The sequence below is a fragment of the Orbicella faveolata genome, unplaced genomic scaffold, assembly GCF_042242905.1.
Source record: "Orbicella faveolata isolate gen_17 unplaced genomic scaffold, um_ofav_v1 contig_34, whole genome shotgun sequence".
NCBI lineage: Eukaryota > Metazoa > Cnidaria > Anthozoa > Scleractinia > Merulinidae > Orbicella > Orbicella faveolata.
In genome coordinates this window covers 16,692,334-16,718,535 of record NW_028301563.1, presented here as the reverse complement: position 1 = coordinate 16,718,535, position 26,202 = coordinate 16,692,334, and the positions used below count along the sequence as shown (strand labels likewise).

The 26,202-nt window shown below is 40.4% G+C and overlaps 2 protein-coding genes and 1 pseudogene across 2 annotated transcripts; all 3 read left to right on the top strand.

Moving 5' to 3' along the window:
- The first annotated feature begins 1,019 nt into the window (after window positions 1-1,019).
- On the top strand, window positions 1,020-5,496 carry LOC149105040 (uncharacterized; annotated as a pseudogene).
- A 74-nt stretch (window positions 5,497-5,570) lies between these two features.
- On the top strand, window positions 5,571-6,843 carry LOC149105039 (uncharacterized). The gene is made up of 3 exons (XM_089299083.1): window positions 5,571-5,683; window positions 6,248-6,296; window positions 6,523-6,843. Exons 1-3 carry the CDS (start codon window positions 5,579-5,581, stop codon window positions 6,747-6,749), a joined length of 381 nt encoding a protein of 126 aa, XP_089155209.1. The 5' UTR covers window positions 5,571-5,578; the 3' UTR covers window positions 6,750-6,843.
- A 578-nt stretch (window positions 6,844-7,421) lies between these two features.
- LOC149105038 (uncharacterized) lies at window positions 7,422-8,455 on the top strand. Its single transcript, XM_089299084.1, has 2 exons — window positions 7,422-7,784; window positions 8,249-8,455. The coding sequence occupies exons 1-2, from the start codon at window positions 7,532-7,534 to the stop codon at window positions 8,299-8,301; spliced, it is 306 nt and encodes a 101-aa protein (XP_089155210.1). The 5' UTR covers window positions 7,422-7,531; the 3' UTR covers window positions 8,302-8,455.
- Window positions 8,456-26,202: the final 17,747 nt, after the last annotated feature.

Here is a 26,202-nt window from a genome sequence, read left to right as displayed (position 1 = left end):
TGGATCGTGGATCACCTGTGAATTTTGGCGCGGATTCCGGATTGTGCGTGTATTGATGTTCGAATCTGGGTCCTAAACGAAATTTGGATCATAGATCTTTCTTCAGCCTTGGTCGGTGTGTTAATGAGTTCATCCAAATTATTTCTTTTTTCAAACGAAGTTCATTTAAACTCAGGTGTGATTCTTTAATTGGAATTGTACTGTGTTAGAGTCATCAAGCATATTGCCTTCTTTACTATTTGTGCGAAATTAACACTGGTATTCACATTTACCAGTCTACCATTGAAATTTTACACTTCTGTTTCCGGATGTGGTTGTGGTTTCGGGTTTGAAAAAAAAAATATTGGGGGATCCAGGGATTTGGTGAAAATAAGGCACGGATCGGTAAATTTGCATACCCCTATTCACCCCCCTCACTAAGTCAAGACCGCTACGCAATCGTTTAATTTGGAGCGAGAAAATAAGACATTGTTCACAGAAATAATGTAAGCATTCGCCACGACAGCTGCCTTTTTGTACTGAAGTAAGTGATCAGAAACTTCCAGACCAGTTTGAAGAACGATGTGGCATTGTGCTTTTGAAAGATAAACAATTAAAAAAGAATAATTGTTGTCTTCTCCAAGACCTTTGTAATAATCTGCCATATTTTGACAAAGGGGCTAATTAAATATTGTTTAATTTTGTGTTTATCAACAACACTGAGCGACTTTGGACAATTGTCATTTTGGACGGAACAGGATTCCACAATGTCCTGTTAACAATTATTAATAAATATTCTAATGTGAATAACAGAAATGATGCAAAGTCCCGAGATCAAGAGCCCTCTTTTATAGATTCGATTCCGGGAAGTTGGTCACGGATTCTAAGAAATCGTTTGTCATGCAAGCTTTCCGAGATCAAAGAAAGGGCCATTCCTTTCATGATTGCGACAGATTAAATTATTCATTGTTGTGACATCGTGATATTCGTCTTAATTCGATTCATTTCATTGTCAGAATACGGTCCGAATACGGCCCTACATGACACCTAAAAAGGTTTGACGATCCGATTTGGACTGTTGAACGAACCGATAACCGTCTTGTTTACAGTCTGTTTGACTTACAGTCTGTATGTATGTATGTACGTATGTAACTTGTAGCGTCACGCAAAGCTGTATTTTCAGGCGTATCAGTATCTCTATATGGGAAGAAAATGTTCCCTATGTCAAGTTTTGAAAAGCAGCTGATCGCACTCGCCAAAAGGCCCAAGTGCAAAGGCTGCCTAACTATTTCTTCCCTCCGCCCACTCGCACATGACGTTTGTTTGTCCGCTTTGCGGCTCAGGTATTTCGGTCAGCAGTACGATTAAACGTGGCGGCAGTCATCGGAAGCCCACCAGAGTTTCAAGAACTCTTTACAAACATATCTTCCAAGTTTAATCCAGCAGAATCAGAACATGTATTCCGATCACTGAAAAGGAATTATGGAGGCAAATTTAATTCGCTCGATAATCAAGACTTCAAGTGTTGTCAAGTTTGCAACTTTTATGGAAGCATGGATTTGTGTCCAACAACAAACTCACGCTGATCGAAGAGTTTGTCGCCCCGAAATCGAAACAGAAAGAACAAATCAAGGAAATGATCAAGAGTTTCAAGGACTCCCGGGAGCAAGAAGTTGATTTAAAGAAGGAATTGCTAGGGCGACAAGATGAAGTCAAGAAAATTACGAAAAAGCTTGAAACTACAGAACAGTCGCTGGTTGTGAATTTGTGTGGATCAGCAGGAGTAGGAAAGACAACACTAGCGAGGAGCGCTTGTTCCAAATGGGAAGGAAAGTATTTCGTTTGTGATCTAAGAGAAGCTTAAACTATGAAGGACATTTACCTCAACTTGATGAGTTCCCTTGGACTAAGTGTTCCCATCGACTACGTTGATCAGAATTCTGTTGTTACAAAAATTCATGAAGAACTTCAAGTGTTAAATCAGCCAGTTCTCTTCTTACTCGATAATGTTGAACAATTCATCGCTGGACAAGGGAAGGAAGGCAAGAATTTGAAAACGGCTTTTGTGCAATTTCTAGTGAGGCTTTTAGAATTTGATGAGAAAGACAATAAAATGTCATTTAAACCGCTCCTGACAACCAGGACTCATTTGCAAGGTGCCAGACAGGTGGACAATTTTGAGGTAAAGCCTCTTGAAAGTTCCTTTTCAGAGGAAATCCTGAATTCCAAGGGAATGGTTAATGTTAATGCCCACCAGAAGAATGAACTACTTAACATCTCCAAAGGAATACCACTTCTTTTGAAAGGTTTAGCAGCTATTTTGCAACAAGAACGACAAGCTGCCGATGATCTCATTGCTGGGATTGAGAAGGGGATAGGTGCCACTCCAAAGAAATCAAAATTGAAAGAAGATGCTAAAGAAAAGCCATTCAATTTTGAAGAAGAAGGAATAGATGTAGCCAGTTTTCCACAATCAGAGGAATGTTCAATTCCCTTCTCACTGATAGGTTGAAAGTGTCTGCTGTATCAATTTCATTGTTCTGTGGTCCTTTCTCTGTTTCCACAGCTGCTAAGATCCTTGGCATTAGCCCAGAAAATCAGGCAGAGGCTTTAGCTCAGCTGGAGGGGCTGGTAACTAGTGCAATCATTTGTTTAGTTAATGAAGAAGAGAAGGAAGTGATGTATGACATTCACCCACTTTTAAGAAAATATACTGAGAGTATCAAGGAAGAAGCAAAATTCCACATGGCTTACTTGGAAGCCAAGGAACGATTCCATCAGCACTTTATGACAAAGATGGAAAAGATTGCAAAACTGATAGGGCCTGAGTATGTTAGAGCATTCCAATTTTTTGAGACTGACAGAGCAAACTATCAGTTCACTGTTGAGATCTCCTTGCAACCACCCTATTTCAGTGTTCCAGGAGAGTTTCGTGAGAATGCCTTAATTGCATCTCTTTTCAATGCTATGCTAACTGAAGACAAACAAATCCAGCTGTTTCATTCCTGGGCTGAGATGTGTGAAGATGACGGACTGTCAGGTAGGGGCCAGTAGTCTCAAAATGAACAATATTGCTGATTCGTTATCTTTTGTTTTGGAGACCGTTTCTTGCTACGAATGTTATTTTTATTGTCATTATCATGGTGATTGTTTTTGTTTTATTGTCGTCTTAAATTACTATTTTATCATGAACAGCAAGACTCTCTTACCCTCAAGAATAATGAATTTTATAATATAGACTGGTCTTTCAAGATTCATATAGCTAAAGGTGGCAGCTGGGTGGGAGGTATTGGGGCTCCCAAATAAAAGTGGTAGTGGTTTACAGATCGGGGAATAAGCTGATGATGAAGTTAGCTGGTATGTGGCTCTTTCAGAGCGCTACATCACCGAGTGACTGCTTTACCTTTTAGTGGTTAAGCTTGTGCCTTGGTTCGAATTTTAAGCCTAAATTTCATTTTTCCTGCGGTAGTTCCTTGCTTTTGAGTTACTGTATAGTGGTAAACATCAGGAATTGAACTTAAGAGATGGTGCTCGGTAGAATAATACATCTCTAACTTTAACGAAGCTACAGCACCAGTCAGAATTTAAGGTTATGGTCCCGACTCGATACTCAATCCTTGTAATAATTGAGTTTTGAGGCTCAAGTTTTCAGTTTTTAATACGCTGCATCAAGAGAAAGATCCCTATCTATTGCAATATTTATTTATATAATTGAAATGATGTCTCGGAAATGTAATTCTTTTATAATCCTATTTATAACTGATTACCTTAAGTATCACCCTGATTTTCCTGTATAGAGCAAAAGGTGATGGGATCACCTACACAGTAAGGACTTGTATGCAGTGATCTCCAGATTCAGAAATCAGGTTTGATCAGGAGCCCTGGTTTGAGTAGTGAAGACACCAGCAAAATGTATGTGTATCTGCTCTAGATTGACCTTTTTTATAAAAAAGGAAAACAAATGAAATGACAAAGTCACTTTTTTGTTTATCATGATCTCGTCTTATATGCAGTTTATTTGTTCGTGTACGGGTTCTCTATCCCAGGCGCAGTTAAAATGCTGGGAAGCTCGACAAGTTTTAGATGTTGACGGAACTGAGCAAGCATTTGAAGCGTTGAAAGAAGCATCCTGCTCATTAGAGAAAGTTCAAGGTAAATCAAGTGCATCCTTCAGGCTTAGCAAAGGACTTCTCTTGTACTCTGAGGGGGAAACCTACTGGAGGAAAAGGGACTACAAGAAAGCACTAGAAACCTTGAGGTTATCGTTACAACTCATAGAACAACTCCTTAATGCTCATACCGATCTTGTAAGGTGTTAATTACAATGCGATTGGAAACTGCCATTTCCACCTCAGCAAACCGGAGAAAGCACTTGAGTTCTACAATAAAGCATACAACATGCAAAAGGAGTTGGCTGGTTCAGAGTACCACTTTGACATGCCAATGTACGAGAATCAAATTGGCACAGTGTGTGAGGGTCAGAAAGACTATGAGAAGGCAGAGCAGTGTTACAGAGATGCACTGAGAGTTTTGAACGAACTCAAACTTTCAGGGTTTCATGACGAAGCTCACTTCTGCAGAAATCTTGCCAATGCTCTCATGTTTCAAAAGAAGCATTCAGAAGCAGTTGAACCTGCAGAAAGGGTTTACAGCACAAGGATGAAGTTTCTTGAGTATCACCCACTGACCGTGCGTAGCATCTTTCAGCGAGCAGTGCTTCAGGCCAACTTTGGAGAATTCGAGAAAGCCTTGAATTTGTTCCTTGAAGCATGGAAAATGGAGAAGTCGTTATGTGTGGGAAACCATAGTGAAGTATGACGAAAGATTATCACTGGTGTTGAGGACATGTATAACGAAACGGCGAGAGGGAGAAAGATGGAACGATACATCCCATCATTTCTTTCCAAAAAGGAACAATTTAGAAAGAATGCATTGGAATTTTGCCAGCGTTTTTCGGATGAAGAGAAACGTTCTGGTCATTTTAGTTTCACCGATTACAACAGAAAGATAATTGATGCATTATCGTACTTGGTTCGTGACAAGAAAGATAAGAATGAAACTGAAAAAGAGGCCTTGTGGTTCTAGGAAGGTATGCAGAGTGCAAGCGAGGACGAGTTTCGAGAGGAGTTTGATCAGGAAACAGATAATAAATTGCTTAATGAGATGCTGAAAGAAAGAATTTTGATCTTGGACAAGGTAATTAAACTTTGCGTTAACCTTGCCGAGCATGAGAAACTCGCGAAGCACCGAAACATCAAGTTGGCGCTGCACAAAAACGTCCTTGTAAGACCAGACTTGTCGGCGAGAAAGAAGATGGCTACGACAAAGCGACGCTAAAAACCAAGGTAGAACAGCTGTACCGAAATGCTGGTGAGGAGGAATTTATTCCAGAATTCCAAGAGAGCCTGTTGCGTACTTGGTAAACGCAGTGGGAAGAACGGAAAGGTGGAGAGAAGTTGAAGGAGTTTGGTGTGGCAAGGGAAAGAACAATCACTGGAGTCCTCCGGTTATGTAAGGAACTTAAAAAAGACGAAATGTTCAGAAGATATGGAAACGAAGCACTGAGTTTTATGAGAAAGTATAGGAGGTAAAGCAGGCTATGATGGAACCCCCTCAAATGAAACAGTTCCTCTTTGACGTCAAACAGCTAGCTTCGTCTCTTGGAGACCATGAAAGAGAGAACATTTACGGCAAGGCATTACAGGTAGGTTTTTCCTTACTTTATAAAGATTGGTATACAGGCAGGCTATACTTATTCTGCTGAATCTGTAAACGGTTTTGTTTCTTAATTAGAGCATTTCTCTCAAATTATAGCTGTACTAAATGTGTTGTTTTGTTTTTCTACTGCTTGTGTACAAATGTTCATGCAGGATATGCAAGATAAACCGCCTGGAGAGTGACGTCAAGAGTATTCCGAGACTTTGCAGTGTGCTGGCCAAGAAGACCTGGTTTAGAACTAGAAGTTGTTTTTTTGGCCATTAGAGTGACTAGGAACCAAGCTTTCAGCTACATACATGGTCAGCGTATTTTGAATTGCACCACTCTATACGTTTTCCATCTGTCGTCATTACAATAAAGCAATTTTTCACTAATTACCTAAATTCTAGTGGCTAAAAAAGTGGTGGTTCTGCGTCGTAACTGTCAACGTCTTTATTGAACCATCAGGATCAATAATAATCATGTTGGTTAAAGGAGTGAGAATAAGCAATTAAACTTTTAGTATATCTCGGAAGTTATATACCTAACCGGTTACCTTTTTTTTGTTAAGACCCTGGTAAGGACTGGGAAACATCCAGGAGCCACCTTGCGAACAAAAGGTAATTTATCTATGAATTCTAAAAAGTATGTTTTAAAACCCAATGTTTTGAGCCTTCAATACGACTTAACTTATTTTTTTCTAGTAAAATTACGCGTTTCTTTGAGTTACTTAGATGAACTCCACTTGCGTGGGCATGGATTATTCAAGGGTGGAGCATCTCACTATACTTTCCAGTTTATTGGATTTCTTATTTCTAGTGTTGTTATCATTTTGATGTTCTTTAGTCAAACAACCTACTTCTAAATCAGCTGAGGAAGAGGAAGAAGAAGAAGAGGAGGTTGTCGTAGAATCTGACGAGGAGGCTGAGGACGTATCTCAAGAAGACATTGTTGTTGACTCAGAGGAAGATGTCATCGGGCCTGGCGAGGAGAGTGAAGTCGAATCCGAGGACAAAACAAAAGTCGGAGCTAAGGCAACTGAAACAGAAGACATAAGCTTGATCCTCGAGTAAATTTCTTTTTGTCTGACAATTTTGGATAGCCTTATTTCTGTGCACAGTTCACTTGAACATGTACATGACTGCATGAGAACGACGTTTTTCTATCAGTGTCAAAAGCTACTGAGTTCTGCCTGACTTATCCCAGCAGTATTCAGGATGGTTGACGCATTTGAGACTGATTTAAGAGCTCAGCTCCTACGAATGTCCCTTTGCTCAGTGGAATAAATCTGATCGTTCTTTTAGTAATCAATTATAGATTTAACTTTGATTAAAACTGATACTACGAATAGTTTTAATATAAAAGAACTTGTAAATGGGCTAAAAGCTGCCAATTCTGAATTCCAAATGCCCAGGAACTCACGTATAGGATTATTCCCGTTTTACTAGGGTGGTTTCTGTGTGTGTGTGTACTTAACGCACTCTTATCAGCCTTGAAGAAAATTTGCTTTGATTAATTTGTATTTTAGATTCAAATTTTGGCTACCAACATGAGTTGCGAATTTGATAGAAGGTAGAGCATAAACGATTAACCTTGTAGAGGAAAAACCTTCAATTTTTGGTATTCCGGATCAGTCTGTTCTTTTGAAAAATGTATACCTTTTGAACTAACATATACATCATACATTAGGTAATGCTCGACGGTCGACGGCAGATCATTGGGAATCCTCATTGTGAGCCTTTTTTGTTTTTGTTTTTTTTGATAGACACTGTATCCAAACAAGGCAGCCACTGGGAGCTTAAAGAGGTGGCGGCACACGTGATATTTACCTGATGCTGTGTACGAGGATAGGCTGATGACCCTCCACAGATGGGAGTCTTCAGCAGGTTTCCCTCCTCTCCAAGAAAATGAAGCCATAGTTAGCGATGTAATTGAACTATCAGCTGGCATTTCTGAAGGACTTGCATTCAATAAGGAGGTCACTTTGGCCATCTCTCACAGTGCGGCGGACCTTAAGGGATATGAGGTGGTAGTGAAGAAGTTGATTGACAAGGACATCAATGAGTGGGTGGAGGTCGATGAAACAGTTGATTTTCGAGCCCTGTCAGGTAAAGGCTGCCCTTGATTATCAATGCATATGCATGTAAGATCATTACCTTAGGAAAAATACCAGGCAGTATTTCCTGCAAAATGGTATTTCACAATCCATCTAAATCTTTTAATCTAATCCTTTAATTTTCGACTCCTTTTTAACCTTGGTTAACTATCATTTGCTATCACAATGGAATTAGTGAAATATCTTAGACAATTTAATACTGCACAAATTATACTAAGGAAGTAGTACCTAACACCAACCAGCTGATAAAAATCCTGAACAAGGAAGGTTTTGAGATTGGGGAGAATTGAGCAGAACTTCAAGTGACGAAGTTTAAAAGTCATATCTTTCCGACCTTTAACATACTGTAGCACAGTTTAAGGTTTATATTTGTACTGTTTTGAAAGATTCAGATACCTTAGTATGGTCATATTTGTGATGTTATTAAACTGTTCTTTTGCGCATTATTTATTTCAGACCTCCAGCAAGCATATGGCAGTAATTTCCTGACTGTCTCCTTCTGTTGCTGAGACTAAGATTACTCAGTGCTCCACATCTGTGGTGGTTTGCCGTCTCAAGTCTTACATGTTCACCGTTACCACTGAGTCGACAAGCCTTTTCTTACCCGGCTATCCACTGGCCAAGGTTATCATTCCCGAAAATGCTGTACATGCAACGGAACAACTTGAGGTTACTGTTAAGGTACGTGTGTATTTTTAATGAACAACTGTGTGGTGAAGAACTTTCAATTGGGCTTAAGTGTAGCTGAGATTTCACCGACGACCTGCTCCCGTCTGAGCAGGCAAGCAGAAACGAAAAACGAAAACGTACTGAGCAGGGCGGTAGTCAGGAAAATAAATTTTATGACTAAGGCGATGCCCATGGACAAATCATCTTCCTAGGTATTTTGGGGGTGTTTATGATGACTACAATTAAAAACAACACTGATATCACGCCAGGAAAAAATAAAGACTGAGGCAAGTGCCTCGGTTTGCCTGTTACTAGCCACGGCCCTATTAAGAGCATTCAGAACTGAAATAAAGCGTTATGTACATGTAGCTAATTTTGGTCAGTTTATACCCGATGTTTAAAGTTAGAAGTACGGTTGCAATTTTGATGATTATCGGTTTCTTGACGATGCTACTGTTCAGAGAATATTAAGCTAAGTGCAGTTCCTCATTTTTTTGCTAGAGTTACCTAAGTGGACAAGAAGACGAGCTGAAATATCACCGCGCACTTACTCGTGTACTCGACAAAACCTATTTATATATAGTGATTAGTGATATTCGGTCTCTTTTACAGGGATGACCATTGCATTACACGTACATAGAGGTGTCTTGGTATGTAGGCTGGTAAAGTCCTCGTTCGAATCGAGCAGCCCGCGCCTTTCTGTGGTTACTAAAAATCATTCTACTTCTCCTTGTCTGTCTCTCTGTCTGTCTGCCTGTCTCTCTGGTTCAATTGTCGGTATCCATTTATACACTTGCATAGATGGAGAGAGGCACTGAGAGATAAAAGGGTCTTGTTCAAAAACGCAACACAGTGAACCCGGCCAGGGCTCAAACCAAGACCGTTGTATCCGGAGTCCAGTACACTAACTATCCGGCCATTTGGTCTCCCGCGTATTTCGGATGACGTCTGTAAAAAAAAAATATGTCGCGTTTTCTGTTTTCTATCCATTTTTATTTATTTATTTTTTATTTGTTTATTTTTTTTGGGTTAGGTACAAGAGTTTCCCCGGAAAGAAATAAAAGGCAGGGAGCTATTAGCCGGGCCCATCCAATCTGTTTCAGGGACCCAATTATCTGAAATGACCCAACCACCTCAAATGAACCAATCAGACCAAATGACCCGTTTGCCTCAAGTGACCCAATCCTTTCCAGCGACCCAATTATCTCAAATAACCTAGCCACCTCAAATGACCCAATCGGGTCAAGCGACCTGACTGCCTCAAATGAACCGATCTGTTCCATCGACCCAATTATCTCAAATGACTCAACCGCCTCAAATGACCCAATTGGCTCAAGTGACCTGACTTCGTCAAATGAACAAATCTGTTCCTGCAACCCAATTATCTCCAATGGCCCAACCTCCTTAAATGACTCAATTGGCTCAAATGGCTCAACCAGCTAGTGTGACCAAATAACTTCAGAATGACCCAACGGGTTCTAGTGATCCAGTTGCCTCAAATGTACCAACCAGTTCAAGACACTCAACTACCTCAAATGACTCAATTGGCCAAGTTGTCCAAGCTACATCAAATTACCCAACCAGGTCATATGACACAATTGCCTCAAAAGATCCAAGCTGTTCCAGCAGCAGGACTAGCAAGTAACCCAGTTGGCTTAAATGACTCAACTGCAGCAGCTCATGCAAATAGCACAACCCGGCAAATGGGCCAGCAACCCCAAAATCAAATCATCATAATTCAATCGCGGATGGGTTCTAGTGACCCAATAGGGACCTTACGCAAAACACGACGGCAACGGCAACGAGAACGTCACCAAACAAAAGGTTTAATGAGGAGAACAATGGCTGTGCACGTGCATTATAATTCTTGGTACATTTCTTTGCCGTCCTCTGCAAAACATAAACGTGAAAAAACCAAATTCTGCGTTGTCTGGAGAACGTGAACCACGACGGCTAATTTTTCGTATTTCTATTTGGAACTGAACGTATCTGTAGCATATTCGGCAGGGGCAAGTTTTAATACCGACAAACACACTGAATAGATCTAAATAAATGAGAAATTCCAAAGTAAAATAGAAACACATTTTTTACTAGGCGTCGTCCTCGCCGTCGCCGTCGTATATGCGTAAGGTCCCTTTTCAATTGACACGACGGCCTCAAATGTCGACCCACATGCAACTTGCTCAAATGACCTAAACGGCTCCATCGATCAATGTAAAGATTTTTAAAGAGAGTTAAAGAAGCGTAAAGACTAGCTGTGCACAAAGACCGCTCAAGGTCCGTAAAGAGCAGTGCTTAAAGATTCGTACAGAAAATTAAAGACGCCTACAAAACATGTTATCTCTCGTAAAGGCCGTTAGAGGTCCGTAAAGATCAGAGCGTAAAGATTCGTAAAGATATTTAAAGACGCGTAAAGACTGGCTGTGGGTTAAGAGAGCAAGAGGTCGTATATAACAGTGGGTAAGAACCATTAAAAGTCTGTAAAGAACAGTTCGTAAAGAATCGTTAGGAGAATTCAATACGCGTGAAGACTAGCTGTGCGTAAAGAGCGTTAAAAGTCCGTTAGTTACAGTGTGCAAAGATTCCTAAAGAAACTTAAAGAAGCGTAATGAATTTACGAAGAAACACATGTAAATCACTGATGACCGATCAGACACATTTATTTCACATCTTTTGATAATTCTCTCAATAGTAACCCGTGGACCATTACTTATACCATCCCAATCTACGCCCTTTACGCGCCTTTAATATCAATTACAGAGTCTTTGCGCAGTCCCTGCGTTAACGCATGTTTACGAAACGCCGAATTTGTCTTTTACGCAAGAAATGAATATGGGTAAATTTGGGATTTCATGCTGTGTTATAATCATGATTTTATTACTTTGCAAGTCTTACCACCAGCCGGAGTTGCTAATTCATATATAAATTTTCTCAAGACTGTTGCTCTGAAAATCGATATTAATAATTTCATTGATAATTGCAGTTTCCTGACGTTTCAATTTTGTCAAAATTAAGATGCACAAAACATAATGGGTTTGTTTTCTTTGCAAAGATTCAACAAGGATAGCAAAAATCCGTTGGCAGAAATATAACGGAAACGAGCAACATCGGAAACGCCCTAACTTAAAGTGCACTTAACCCCAAAAAGTTTTTTTCGCTGAAACGAATCCACTTGTTATTCGAAGCATTTGGGCGAAAAAAATTTTGAATTTGGTTGAATCCTCGATTTTCTATGCCCTTTCAAAGTCGCGCCTGAAATGTTACACGACCGCGTTTTAGGGAGTCTGGGGCCGCGGTTGCTGATGACGTCTACCTAGGAACCAAACACAGTGGCGCCTCAGTCAGCTCTCTGTATTTCCTTGAGAAAATGGAAAACAAAACTAATCGTTCCAATATATTTGGGACTAAAACGTCCAAATTTTGTTTCAGAATCATTTCTTTTTGGTCACTGGAGTCAGAGTTAAGTTTCCACTGGGAAGAATCCGAAATAAACTTCGATTGAGTACGTACGTTCGACAACTGTGAACTCACTGCTTAGAGCTTTGAGAGCAATTTGCAATATTTCAAGCGACGACGGGGAAGACTTCTTTGCGGACGAACTGCTTGTATATTAGGAATGGAAAGCTAGATACGAAGTGGAGGAGCAGGCAAACGAAAAGCAGGAATGAAAACTCAAGGACTGCTTTGGATGGTAATTTCGTCACCTAAACACAAGACTCCCACGCGTGTTTATAGCCCGTTTACATTTGTCCTTCGCGAGATTGTATTTTGTCAAGGTATGGTTGTTCTTTTAAATCCAGTTTGTGTTTCACTTTCTGGAATGCTTCATGTTTGTAAGAGCGACGTAAGTGTTGCAGTTTTCGAGACTTGATGACCTCCAAAACACTGGCTTCGATCGATTGAAAATCGTAGAATTGTTTGGGCCTGTATTTTTTAAGCCGCGGAAAGCAAGGCGGAATTGGGATGGAAACATTTCATACAATTACCGATTTCACACGTTTTAAGTCGTAACTCCAAATAACCAGTGTAAATTTTTTTCAAAGTTTGCAGTGAAATTCGTCGGATAAGCGAAAAGGATGTGTTCCCTAAGCGGTCCGCAGACATGAATGTTACGCCGTCATATTTTCGACACTATTGCAGAGAATGTTTGTCGCACTGCTGATTTCCAAACCTTCGAAAAACTCTGTGAGTGTAACAATTTTGTTATCATGTAATTCTAAAGGATTAATCTTCGACTTTCACCTAAATCGAAAGAGAAATAAGTGTTGGTTGGCGGCACACAGTTGCGACCTATTTACATATCAGTATATTTGGTCGTAACGCTTCTTGATCGATCACACAACTTTGCCGGCTATGTTATAACTACTGCGGGATTGGAAGATATAGGTTGTCGGTAGTATTTCGACAAATTGCTGGTTGGCTTTAAGCAGAAAATTTTGAAAATAGCGTTTGAAAGTGTGCGGAAAAAATTCCATTGAGAGTTCTTCAATGGCTCTCACAGACTCAGTTCGCTCGTTTCGGTTCAACAAAATTAACCATCGTTTATGTCTTTCTTGGACCGTCAATCGCCAGTAAGTTGTACGGTATATCTTTTTTTTAGATCTGGGATATTGCTGCAACAGCCAACAGCACTTCTGGAAGGCATTTCTGTTCACTTTTCGAATGTGTATTGCACCATCCTGAACGAAATGAGAGGACGTGAGATATTCGACCTTCCTGGGCAGACGTCACAGCAGCTGCTGGACCCATTCTCCTCAAACTCGGTCGTGAAACAAAATGGCGGTGTTTGGCGCTATTTTCGAGATTTCGTTGGGGAATAGAAAATCGAGGATTTAACCGAATCCAAAATTTTTTTCGTAGAAGTATTTCAAATAACAATTAGATTTGTTTTAGCGAAAAAAAAAAATTGGGGGGTTAGGTGCACTTTAAATATGACGGAAACACGACTTAACATTTCCGTACCGGGAACATGACGGAAACTTCATAGCATTGCCAAGACTTGGTATTTCAGGTTTCCGCAAAACGTAAATGTAACGGCAACATGAAGTTCTATGTTTCCGTGGCGTTTTAAGAAATGCGGAAACGTGGGGTTTCGTCCTGTGTGAGAGAAGGGTCAGACATTCCTGTTTCTTCCTTGGTCCGTACTCGGGTCGTACTTCAACAGTCTGATGGCGAAAATCGTGAATGGGCTGAAATTGCAGATAGTTTGGAGTCTCCTCCAAGTTTTGGTGAAACTGTTATTAAATTCAGTGTCAGGCACTTCTCTGGGTATGTTAAAGTAGCAGTTTTGTGTGTTTTTATTGCGTGCATTTTACACTTGTTGGATGGTACAACTTTGTTCATGCACGTTATTTGGTCGAGAAATGGACAAGTCTCTCGTATGTTACTGAGGGGTATTCACTATAGACAGTCATTGGACACAATCGAAACGACTCGGGACCCGATACTCCAAGTTTTCGAGTTTCCAGGATCGAGGATCTAGTAGAGTCGTTCGAGTTTCGAGTGATTGTCAGCTTATATTTGACCGGTAGTGCAATAACACCGAGTTCTGACAATAGCTAGGAGTCAGACCCTTGTCCTTGGACACGCCATTGGGACGGTGTAGTACTCATGCAAAGGTTATGCTGCTGCTAATATTAGTTTTGTCCATATGAGAGATACATGTATCTTAGTATGTATGGAGAGATATTTACAAAAGATAAAAGAAAGAGAAATATATTTCAATGGACTGGGTAGGAATAAGACAGGGTCAATCTGCCAAATACTCTCGACGCGCGCAAAACGATTCGTCCATTCACGAACGTTCCTAGCACTGCCGCTGTTTTCTGTCATCGAGTGTTAACGCTCTTCATTGTTCTCGCGTATTGCTTTGTTCGTTTGTTTTCCCTGATGTTTCGAAAACAAAGAGAAATGTTCAGTGAAAGAGTAACGCGATTTTGCGTGTACATTGTGCCTTGTGCTCCCGTACGAAATTAATTTTATTCTTTTTTGTTTTTGTTTTAGCTTACAGGTTTTGGGGCTGGCTCGAGTGGTGCGCGACATCAGTCGTTCAGTTTGTAGCCCGCGTCTAGGCACCCCACTCAGGAATTAGGCAGGGGAAAGGCGTCCAAATAAGAGAAAGAGAAAGAGAAGGAGAAGAAGAGAGACAAGAAATAGCAGGAGGAAGGGGAGAAAGAGAAGATGGAGGGGATGCAGAAACAGAAATTCAGGAAACAAGAGCCAGTTCACAGACTATTCAAATAGCTGGTGATTACAACACAGAGTGTGTAAGGCTCGCAGTAGTTTTTACAGCTTGTCTTCCAGCAAATGCTCGCGTTTAGTCTACACCGAAGCTTAGTCTGTTTTGCAGTCCTAATGACAAAGAGGATGACGGCAGCTAATTGACAAAGAGGATGAAGTCTTGCTAGAAGAAGAAAGTTCATGGGAAACCATGCGGGATAATGATATGGCGTATGTGTTCCCCTCAGAAGGCGTAGTAAAGCCAGCCAATCCGGATCGTTTGAAAGACCTTGTCCTCAAGTAAGGCAATAGGGAGTGGACTTTAACGGGAATTTCTTATAGCACAGGTTAAATTTATTTAAGGGTCATTTTGTTCCCTGTTAATAACTTGAAGTAACTCCTATGTAAGTGTTGCAAACCTCGAGGGGTTTGTTTGGATACCTTTGACAGGAATGGTCAAAAACGGTGTATTTAATCGTAAGTACATTTCAGATGTATCGTTAATTGTTATTTTATAGTGATCATATGTAACTTATATCACCAGCAGGAATGCTGAACTTCCTTGTTGATTTCAAGAGAACTAGAATCTAAACGTAGCTTTTGCTCCCAACCTTGCAGTCGTGTTGTGGGCGTTTTCCGAAAGCTCTTTTAAAATCAAACAAGAATATTTCTTATTATTTTTGTTAAAGAAACTCGAAGGATGCCTTCCTTTGTGATGATCCGGATCATGGTCAGTCATCAAAGATCACTCATATCACGGTTTATCAAAGGAATCGATGAATCTGCTCTGGTCAAGGATTTATCAACTCCTTTGATGTACTGTGATACGAGTGATCTGGTATCGTTGATTCTGCCCCGGATCACATCAAAGGAACGCACCCTTTGGCATAACTTAGGGAGCATGGCATCTCCTACAGATCCACACCAGGGATGTGGAAGTTGTGGAAAATTTGTTTTAATTTCGCAGATTTGGAGTTCCGTACGCTCACGTGTTCCTTTGAGCACTCTTTTTGTGGTATTCCAAACCTGCAGTTTAATGCTGTCATATATGTTTTGTGTTGTCACTGTTGATGTCAATTTTCGATTCTCATTAATAGTCCAAAACTTGAATAAGTTTCTGTGCCATCCTATTTTAACTGAGGTTACTCTAACAGGTTTCAAAAGGGCGATTCTTTCAAGAGAACTCTGAAAGTGCAAGTTATCGATCACGGAGAACTGACTATCGAGTTTTATAGTAGTCAGGCGTTGGAAACAGGAAATTTGTTGTGCAGAATAGAAATGGACCTCCCTCCCCCTACAAGAGATTCAAAGGTAAGCGTTTCGATAGGGATGTTTTTACTTTATTCATAGCCAGGAATCCCGAACCACTGTGGGCGGTGCTTAACTTGTCAACGTCCTCGCTCATGACAGCCTGTCAATAAAAATGATTTGCTTTCCTCGCATCTTATTGGTCAATCAATTGAATACTCCGTTCAGTCGAATTTAGAATTCAATATGGCGGCTCGTGATTGTCCCGCGAAAGGATTCTTTAGAGCTTCAAACGTAGTTTTTACGGGGGATGCCGAATTTCTTCAGCCTTCTTCGGTTGCTGTGAAGAGAAAAAGAAGTAGTGGACAACTTTGGGAAGTTGAGAGGTTTGTTCAAAAGCGTGAAACAATCAGAGCGGTGAGTTGTTTACGTGTGCTTAATAGACCAATTTCGATATATTAAAATTTAGCCTAAAACAATAGACCTCAGCACGAGGCTCTGGGGAATAAATACAGAGTTTGTGGGGTTTATTCCCCAGAGCCTCGTTCTGAGGTCTGTTGTGTTAGGCTGAATTTTAATATATCGAAATTGGTCTATTTCCCGCTTTACTTCGAACGCGTTTCGTGGGCTTATGTTTGACAAACATTTTGTTTAAACAGGTTTATTCTTTAGCTAAAGAATTAAGAGTGAAGAGTGAGCGATCACGAAACAGGCTTGTCGGGATGAAAGTGTAGTCTTTTTCTATTTTCAATATATATATATATATATATATATATATATATATATATATATATATATATATATATATATATATTTATTTCATATCACTGTGACTTTGGTGTCCTTTAAGCTGGAACTAAATAATTGTTTCAAGAATATTTTGGTGAAAGAGACACCGGTTTTTTAAAGACAGTTGTAGAGAATTTATAACAGCTTTTAAGTACAAATACCATGTCTTTCACTTTTTCTGCAAGAAGCAGTTTAAAAGAGTGCTGGGCACCAGGAGCAAGGCCAGGGGTTGTGGTGATTTTCACTTGCTTATTCAGATTGGATCTGCATTGTTTAATTAGGTAGGATTTGACTGGGAAATCCTCGATCACCATAGATAATTCGTAGACAAATTCATCACTGACTCCAAATTTATCCATTAAAAACAGAATACTTTCAACTGTGGTCTTGTACTCCTCACTTAAGGATTCATATTTTGACTTCTGTGGGTCATGTTCTATTTCACTCTGGGTGGTGTCCTTAAAGTCCACCGTGAAAGTCTGTGAACTTCCTGGGTCGTTTAACTTCAAAAAATGGAGATCCAGCCCAAATATTTTGACGAACTCCAATGCCTTTTGTGTCCTGGTTTTTAATTGTTTTAGTTTTCTGTTTTGAGCCTGTCTTGTTTTTAATTCGGGTATTCCAGCTCCTCTAGAAAGAATCCCCAGGTTTTCGTTGCTCGTTTTTCGATATATTTCACAAGTTGATCATTTTCTAACTCTTTTGATTGTTCTAGTTCATAATTGCGACTTGCCAAAACTTCACTCATGATTTCATCTAATAGTGCTTCCCTTTCTTTCTCTAGATCGTCATGTTTTTTTCTCCAGTTGCAAACCTCCTCCTTGGCTTCATGCAGCCTTTTTTCCAATGTATTGAGATTAGACTCTCGATAGAAATGATGTTATTTTTCAGTATTGCAACTTTACAAATTCTGTTCTCATGTTCCCTCCTTTTGGCCAAAGACCCCTTCCTGTTCAGCTAATTTCTTTTGGAAACAGCAGCAGCACTGTGGCATGCTAGCCTGCGTCGCAGACAGTCGAAACCGCCGATATAGTCCGCTTGCGCAACGGCTCCCAAAAGCTTGTTCTGATATCCCGCAGTTTGTGTATCCATTTTTGATTGGCTAGTTTCTTATGCGCTTTCTGATTGGATAATTCCTGCGAAAGCGATCACGCAACTATTACGTAATGCTAAAAATAATTTTGTGCGGGTTTCCCAAAAACATGTGTACATTTGTACATTAGTAAACGTCAAATCTACTTTGAGTTGGAAATAAGATGTCTGCAATTACAGAAGAAGGTTGGCAAAAAGCGTTCAAAGCCGAGAGAGAGCAGTTTGAAATCGATAATCTTCTGCCTGAACAGGAAAACTCGCTTCGCAGATTTCTTGGAGGTCAAAATATTTTTGTAAATTTGCCGACGGGCTACGGTAAATCTTTGATTTTCCAGTGCCTTCCGATCGCTGCCGATGCTCTGTTCGAAAAACCTCGTGGTTCCGGTGTTCTCGTTGTAACACCGCTTTGCGATCGCTTATGGAAGACCAGAATTTTGTCTCCACTCCACAACAAATAACACAGCAACGCTGAACCAAATAAGTTTAGTGGGAGGGCCTGGCGAGAACCAACCCGAACACTATATAACACAAACAATTTACAATTTACATGACAAATCCTTGAAAAGCAACCAAGGATAAAGCTATCTCCACACGTACAAGTCATTTGCTGGAGCCAGTAGGGCTGGCGGGCCGCAACACTTTAATTAATACACAAAATATATGGCCTACTTCTCCGAATAAGCAATCAGTCTTGGTACCAGTTAGGCGGGGGGACATCAGCTCCGTCATTACATTTGACTATAAGATAAACAGGCCATCTTGGCCTACTTCCCCAAATAAGCTCTCATTACAAGCTTTGTGCCAGTTAGGCTGCCAGTTAGGCTGGGGAACATCAACTCGGACATTACGTTAAACTATAATATAAACAGGCCATCTTGGCCTTCATCCCCTTATAAGCTCTCAAGCTTTGTGCCAGTCAGGCTGCCAGTTAGGCTGGGGATCATAACTCCGACGTACAATATAAATAAAATACAATACACCTAAAGTGCAAAAATACAAGAAGAAAACGAACAAAAGTCTTATGAAACTAGTAGAGCTGAGCAACCGCTAACAAAGCAAATGCGGTTTGAACGGAGGCCAGAAAAAAACTTCCCAGAAAAAACCCCTGTGGGGAAAAAATGTGCAGGAAATCTGGGTAGGAACCAAGGCTCAAACTCCAAGCGATTAGAAGCCCATCCTACGAAGGCTTTACAAAAATGAAATAAGAACAGCCCATCCTACCAGACTGGATGCATGGTACCTAGAAAAAACAGAACTAAACAAAGAAAAAATTAAACGAAACGAAAGAACGCGGTTGGTTCTGAAACCTAGATGACAACCACGTGTTATACCCGGTCTTATATACCCCTACATCCCTACCCATGATGCCCCAGCCTGGAACCCAGGCCCTTGTTGTATCTCGTGCCGACAAAATAGTTATTTCAGCCTTATTCGCTGGCTCACTCGTCCGAAATAACATTTCTCTGGCGAAGCCGGACAAAGATAAATATGACACCCGTGATAAGAAGCAGCTCAGCATAACTTGCAACAGTTAATCAAACAGCCGGGCCCGGGGTAATACTACAAAATGCAAGTAACCAACATGTTCACGGAATATTTCAAACTTTGTCCCTCCAGAACTAACATTTAGAGAGCTTAAAACATATCCTGCAGTACAAATGAGCAAAACAAAAAACTAGCATGTGGCAAAAAACGGAGGTGTCAAACTCTACAAAGTGCACGCGGATAACAGCGGAAGCCACACAGACCTATGACCTCTAACGGCTCTACTCTGGTGAAATGTCCTCCTAAAAACACAAGATTATTGCTGAGCGAAATATTCAAAGATCCCCCTATCGTATCATACAAAAGGGGCAGATCCTTAAAGATATACTAGTTCGAGCAAAACTTTCAAAGCGACTATTTAATACACGTGGATAGGAGTTGTGTAGGCCTGTCACTCTATTGTTAGCATTGCGTGATATATTTCGCAAGAATATGACCAATCACAAGGCGCGTAAGAAACTAGCCAATCATAAATGGATACACAGATCCGTGTATCCATGCGGGATATCAGAACAAGCTTTTGGGAGCCCGTTTCGCAGACGGACTATATCGGGGATTTTATGACACGTCCGACTGAAACGCAGGCTATGGCATGCGAGGCGATCTTCAATTCCCTTGTTCTCGCGGTCTATTATGAAAGCACTTACAGGAATACTTCCATTCAGCATGTCGATGTACTTGAATTCTTCCGTCAATTGCTTCATTTCATACCATTTCATGAGGGCTTTTTGTTTTATGCCAAGCCACAAGACCACTTCAAATCCTGCTTCCCGCTGCTTTTTCACATAGTTTAACTGATTTTCTGTGTGATCACAGATATTCACTAAAGGATCCCTTGTAGGATAAGTATCTCACATTTTTTCGTTTTCCTCTTTTTTTTGTTTTGTTTTGTTTTTTTGTTTTTGTTTTTTTAGGTATATTTTGCGCGAAACAACTTTTTTTTCCAAATTTCTCCGCCAAAGATGGCTTAGTTGCCTAGCCTTTTAGTTACCAGTCTTTAACGTTTTTTTTTTCTTCGCAAATGGCGGTCGCTTTGAGGGTGTTTTGGACGCCAAGATTAACAGTTTTTTTATGGTGTTTTATTCCCGCGCGATGATCTTTAACTACCAGAAACAGATGTGTGCTATATATGGATGCAAGTCTATATTTTGTCTAAATTTACACGAGAAAACCGCAACGACCTCGAGGAATACAAAGCCTTTTATGTCGTGAACTGGAAATGACATCTTCAAACTTTAAAACTTACTTGGGTATTAAGATCTATGAGGTATGGATTACATTGTGCTTGACAGAGGAGGTCACTTGCTTGCTTAGGTAAGCCTAGTTTCCGCCACTATCATTATCGTTTTTATTAGCTTTGATTCCCGATTAATTCGACATAAAAACCGCAACGATTATTTACATGACTGGCGTAAGGTTATGTATGACTGGTAGGTTGGGATCACCTATTTCCAATCCACATGGGTATAAACGTCTACCATATGATTTGAAGGCAATGAAAACCATCTTTCTTTGGAATCCATACAGTTTTTTCTCGCGTGCAGCAGCAATATTAATTTTAAGTATCAACACCCATTGCGCACGCGCGTTCGAAATTCCTGAGGGAGTTATGAGTAGGTGTCGCGGTGTGGCAAAACCTAATCTACAGTGATCACTCTGGCCAATCAAAAAGGACACAGACATTCCTCGAGAGGTATGAGCCTCGTAGATACGATAGTGAGTGTCGTCGCCCATGTCTCGTCCCAATTTCCTCTAGTCTGAAACATCTCGCCTAATTTTACCCACCCGATAGACCGCCACCAGTCTAGTCCTGTTTATATAAGCTTCTAAAGTGCTAATGACATGTTTCGTTTATAGAAAACTCCTTTGGAGTTTTTTGGTGTCCCTTTAGATGAAAGTGATCTCACCAAAGCCTCATTTGACGGAAATGCTAGCGGCATGCAATGGCGTCTCACAGGCAATAAACCGGGGAGATATTTATGAACGTCATAATACGAGAAGCTCCATACGGGCTGATGTAACTGATCTAATCAAGGATCTCGCAAGGGTCTATCTAGAGGATCAATAAAGGTGTTTTAATAGCATTGTTGAATTTCTGAAAGAGGGAAGGAAGTGAGCACGTCGCGGATCGTCTCCTAGTAGGTAAACGCAATTATTTAGTTAAAATTGAGATGTGCATACAAACAATCCTGCGCGTTATTAACCTCAAGGGAACACGAGGATGGATTAGGGAAACCTGTTTGCCATTTTGTTTCCGTAATGGAGGCACGTGTTACGTGTTTCATTAAGTATTCCCATATGACGAGTCATGCTATTCCATCATGTATTAGGGTTTATAGTTTCCTAAAACCGCCAGGGGAATCTCTGTCAGCCTTGGAAAACACAAAGAAAAACCGTCCAATTCTCCTGTGTTTTTTTTTTTTTTTACTTTAGTTTTCGTTTTTGATAAAATCAAGGCGAGGGAAAATGAGACAAGAAGTTTTTCTGCATGTCCATAGTCTTTTTTTTCGGTCCTAACTACAAAACAGTATTTAATAGATCGTATCCGGATGTTTGTTACTTATCATATCGATCCAGGATGAGCCAGCGCTATCGTTTCGATCCGCGATGACTTGGCATTAGGAAAACAAAATAACGGCTGACTGTTACGATTTCACAGTTGCACATTGTAAAGAATATATATCTGTCTGGATTCGCAAAAACATAGCCAAAGAATTTGACTTGTCACTGATAATATTGATACGATTCTCTCCTAGAGATAGCTATCCACAAGGCTTACGTAACTGACATAAAAGGAAATAACTCTCCTGTATGCCTTTTGAGGCCAGGAAGACTAAATTCACCGTCTTTTCGTTGAATCGTGAATTGTACAATTTAATTAAGTGCCTTTAACACAGAATTGGAGTCTAAAGTCAACACGACCGTACAAACATCAAAACCGCGGCGGAGAGCTGATCTATAGTTTTAAAACCTGCACCGTCCTAAATGGACTGAACAAGAGTTTCCTACATCGAGAATCGATTGAACTTCGAACAAACTAGGCCATAATTATGAGTTAGCGAACACTCAACATGTTGTCGTTACGTCAATTATCGCCCGGAAGCCACGCAAATAAATTTCTTCCGCGCTGACGAATCACAGACAGTTCTGATAGTTAGCTAGACCGAGAACGCCTAAAACTGATAAAACAAGGAAATTCTACTCACGATCAGCGCTTGACCTCTTCACTCTGCTCGTGGCCATGTTTTGTTCGCAAATAGCAATGTCTCGGATGTACTTGAATTTCATCAAGTGCAAAATGGCATATCCCGACTTCGACAGATTTTTTCCTAAGTCTTTAACCACATCAAAGTTTAAAGCAAATAACGCCAACAGCAGCTAGAAATGTCGGGCCCATTACACGTCTAAGCCCTAAATTGATGTGGCTAAGGCTTTTAGCTGTCTAAAGCATGCACGAGATTATTGCCACAGTACAAACGGCCTACTGTTGCGGGGCTAAATTTAATGACGCCTCGTTAAATACATCTCAGGACCGCTTCATATACGATAATGGACGACGCTTGCTAGCAAGTCGTCAGACTTGCACCCTCATTGGACTTAATGATGTCCTCGGGCGGACATCCTTTAGACAGCAGTTATAGAATACTAATCGGTCGGCTTCTTCTCAGAGTCACCACGCGAACTGAAATTCAGACGAGTGTAGCCTGGGCTAAACTTAACACCAACTGAAAAAAAAAAATTACAAAAAAAAAAAAAAAATAATAATAATAACAGCAAGAAGCTCTCTACATTTCATGCTAGGTACGCTCTACAAGTTGCTGCCAATAGGACCCCCCCTACCCCACCCCCACCCCCCCCCCCCCAAAAAAAAAAGAAAAAAATCGCCGTTACATGAATGGAGGAGTTCAAATCTGCGGGCATGGTTTTGGAAAATTGGACAGATATATATAGGCAATTTTCAATCCTGAGGTAACATTTCTAGTTTATCTGAGGTTCACTACTTGTCCGTAAACTGAAGTCTGCACCACTGACCAGTTAAAGGCGATGCTAATACTACACCATCGCAGGTGGTAAGGTAAAGGTAAAAGGTAAAATCTTTATTTAGACACGGTATTTCCTTCAGGACTATACAATATTTAATTTAAATAAATCTAACTACCTAACTAATTTAATATTGTAAATAACTACTAGAATAAGAGAAATGATAAAAACCTGCTTTACAAGGAAGCCGTGTATAAAAAGATTGCAATGTGAAGATTGCAATGTGATGACTTCTTATCTTTTGGAAACGTTATCATGGGACACGTAATTTTAAATTGTTAATTTTAACTTGAAGTTTTATTCTTCGTTATTCAGCATTGTTTGCAAAGCCTGGTGAAAAAGAGTAAGTGGATTAGCAGTAGTATTATATGTAGACCAGTGTTTTGATATGGAAAATGTTTGCTTTCTCGATTATTTAGCTCAATTATTTTCCTCTCTCTATTAAGTCTCTTCGCCAACAATTTCCGCTAACAATAAAAAAGCAACGCCCTTATCAAATGAAAACACTTTCCTTTAACAACAATACAACGTCCTTAACAATACCTGTATCAAGAAAATGTTCTTCAAAATATGAATAGAATACTCTTTAACAAAAAAGAAACACAATTTTGTTAACAACAAGCATGACTACATCATCGTTAAATGCCCTTAAAAAGTAAGAGTACGTCCTTCAGCCATATATCAACAATGTCATTTGACACTATTTCGACAATATCCATTCAGTAAAGGCTGGTTTTCAGTGGGCATACGCAAATGCATGAGTACAAGATTTAGCATAAGCACAATACCCATAGGTATACGCTGTATACAAACTGTATACAAACTGTTCTAACTATTCAAACTACTCTTCTTGTCTTTATGCTAGTTGCACTTGAGGACATCATAAACAGAATGAGCATCGAGTGTATTCGTTCTTACGCCCGTATACTAATCATTGTACTTATTCCCAGTGAAAAACAGCTTTAAGAAGGAAGTCCTTTTCTATGAAGACAACTGCGAAGTTTTCAGATCAGATTCCCATGGTATCCTTTACAGGCGCCCGTGACTTTCTTTTAGGTTTTCTCTCAAATATTCTTGGATCGATATGTTTCCAGGCCGGAGAGTAGGGTGACGAGCCCGTACGCAAGACATATCAAGGTGATAATAGAAGTTCTTTTCACCCACACTTTCTCGGATGTCATTAAAGTCACCTTTGAATGGATACTGGTATCGTTCCTGGTGCGAGAGGCAGACGTTAAATGGTACATTGCTTCCTTTGTTAAACGCTTTCTTGGACGTGATACATTTCTTCTGGTTTGGGGTGATGAACATCAGTTGAAATGGCAATGCTGTCGTTCCTTGAAGAGGGATTTCTCTTTCTGCTACGTGATCTTTTTGCTCCAGGTTTGTGCCCCGAACTGCTGGGAGCTCCTCTTGTAGCCTCTACGGACAAATTTGGTTGCTGTTCTTACCTTTTAAACCACTGGAGATGTTGTGCCAATTTTCCATTTTGTGCGGACACAGCGATGGAATGGCTGCACCGACGGGTTTCCTTAAACTTTTCACAGTTGCAAACAACTCCACCAGTAGGCTTCATGACCACATAATTGGGCTTGGAGGGTCCTCCACTTGTGCTTTATTCAAAAGAATGCTTCGTGCTGGTGGGTGCCTGTGCCTTAACCTACAGTACCAACTATTTTCAACGACTGACTCTGGAAAGCTGGTACACTAACCTAGAACAAACGCCTCTTAACAGATCTCCACAACTACCGGCGCCTTACAAACGACTTATCCATGACGGAAATCAAACCGACAAACGGACTTCTAACAGACCGACTTAATTTGACTAACAATAGACGGACCAAAACCCGACCAATTTGACTAACATTAGACGGATCGAAACCGACCAATGGCTGATGACAAACTTTACACGAGTCTTTCAGCCAATACCATCATGGCTAAACTGACCATTTACGTTCAACGGACCAGACTTATAACATCACCGACCGACAAACACTATCCACTTGACTATGAAGATGACTTCCGCTCAGGTTGTCGAAACGTCAGTCACCGAAAACAGTTCTATTCAGAACTACCCTCACCCGGACAATCACATTATACGAACTACTGATACTCCTGGGTTCAAACCATTTATCATGTTTGACAATCTTCTTTACCATTTCCTCAGTACTCTTCTCAGTGTGAAGGAAGGGCTTCTGCGTTTCTTTGGATTTTCCATGTGGCACAAGGTCAATGCCATGTTCCTCGCCTTGAAGGAGTACTCCACCATTATCTTCCAAGTTGGTAGAATGTTATTTAGCTCTGAAACCACTTGAAGGCAAGGTAGATCTTCAATGAAAGTCATCCTGTATCTGTACCATGTCAATCTGCACTTTAAACCTGAGCAACAGTTAAAAGTTCCTCCATTCCAGACGATAGAGATGGCTTTAGAGATATCTTTATCTTTAATACAAACATCAACGATTGACCCAACTTTTTTAACAATTTCATTTGTATCTTTACCCGAAGAAGTGGGAACTCCTCTGACGTCCAGGCAATCACGCCTTATGTATTGTTCTTCTTCATCATGTGCTGACTTCATTTGGTTGAGAGCATTTGATACGCGGGAGTTCTCTTGCCTGAGAAACTGACCTTTCTTAGCTAATTCGGCGTTTGTATTTTCCAGAGCAGCTATTTTCTTTTTCATTTCGTCAAAGCCATTCGAGATGCAATCCATCGAAGACCGTAAGGGTTCAAGCTTCGAATCTAGCAACGAGGACAGCTTGGTATCAAACATATCATCCAATGCAGACTTGATTGCAGCTTTC

Excerpts from the sequence above, each read along its gene's own strand:
- LOC149105039 (XM_089299083.1), top strand. The coding sequence starts at position 5,579 with ATGATGGAACCCCCTCAAATGAAACAGTTCCTCTTTGACGTCAAACAG. Across the intron at positions 5,684-6,247 it reads TTTACGGCAAGGCATTACAG|ACCCTGGTAAGGACTGGGAA; the intron begins GTAGGTTTTTCC and ends TTTTTTGTTAAG. Across the intron at positions 6,297-6,522 it reads AGCCACCTTGCGAACAAAAG|TCAAACAACCTACTTCTAAA; the intron begins GTAATTTATCTA and ends GATGTTCTTTAG.
- LOC149105038 (XM_089299084.1), top strand. The coding sequence starts at position 7,532 with ATGACCCTCCACAGATGGGAGTCTTCAGCAGGTTTCCCTCCTCTCCAA. Across the intron at positions 7,785-8,248 it reads TGATTTTCGAGCCCTGTCAG|ACCTCCAGCAAGCATATGGC; the intron begins GTAAAGGCTGCC and ends TATTTATTTCAG.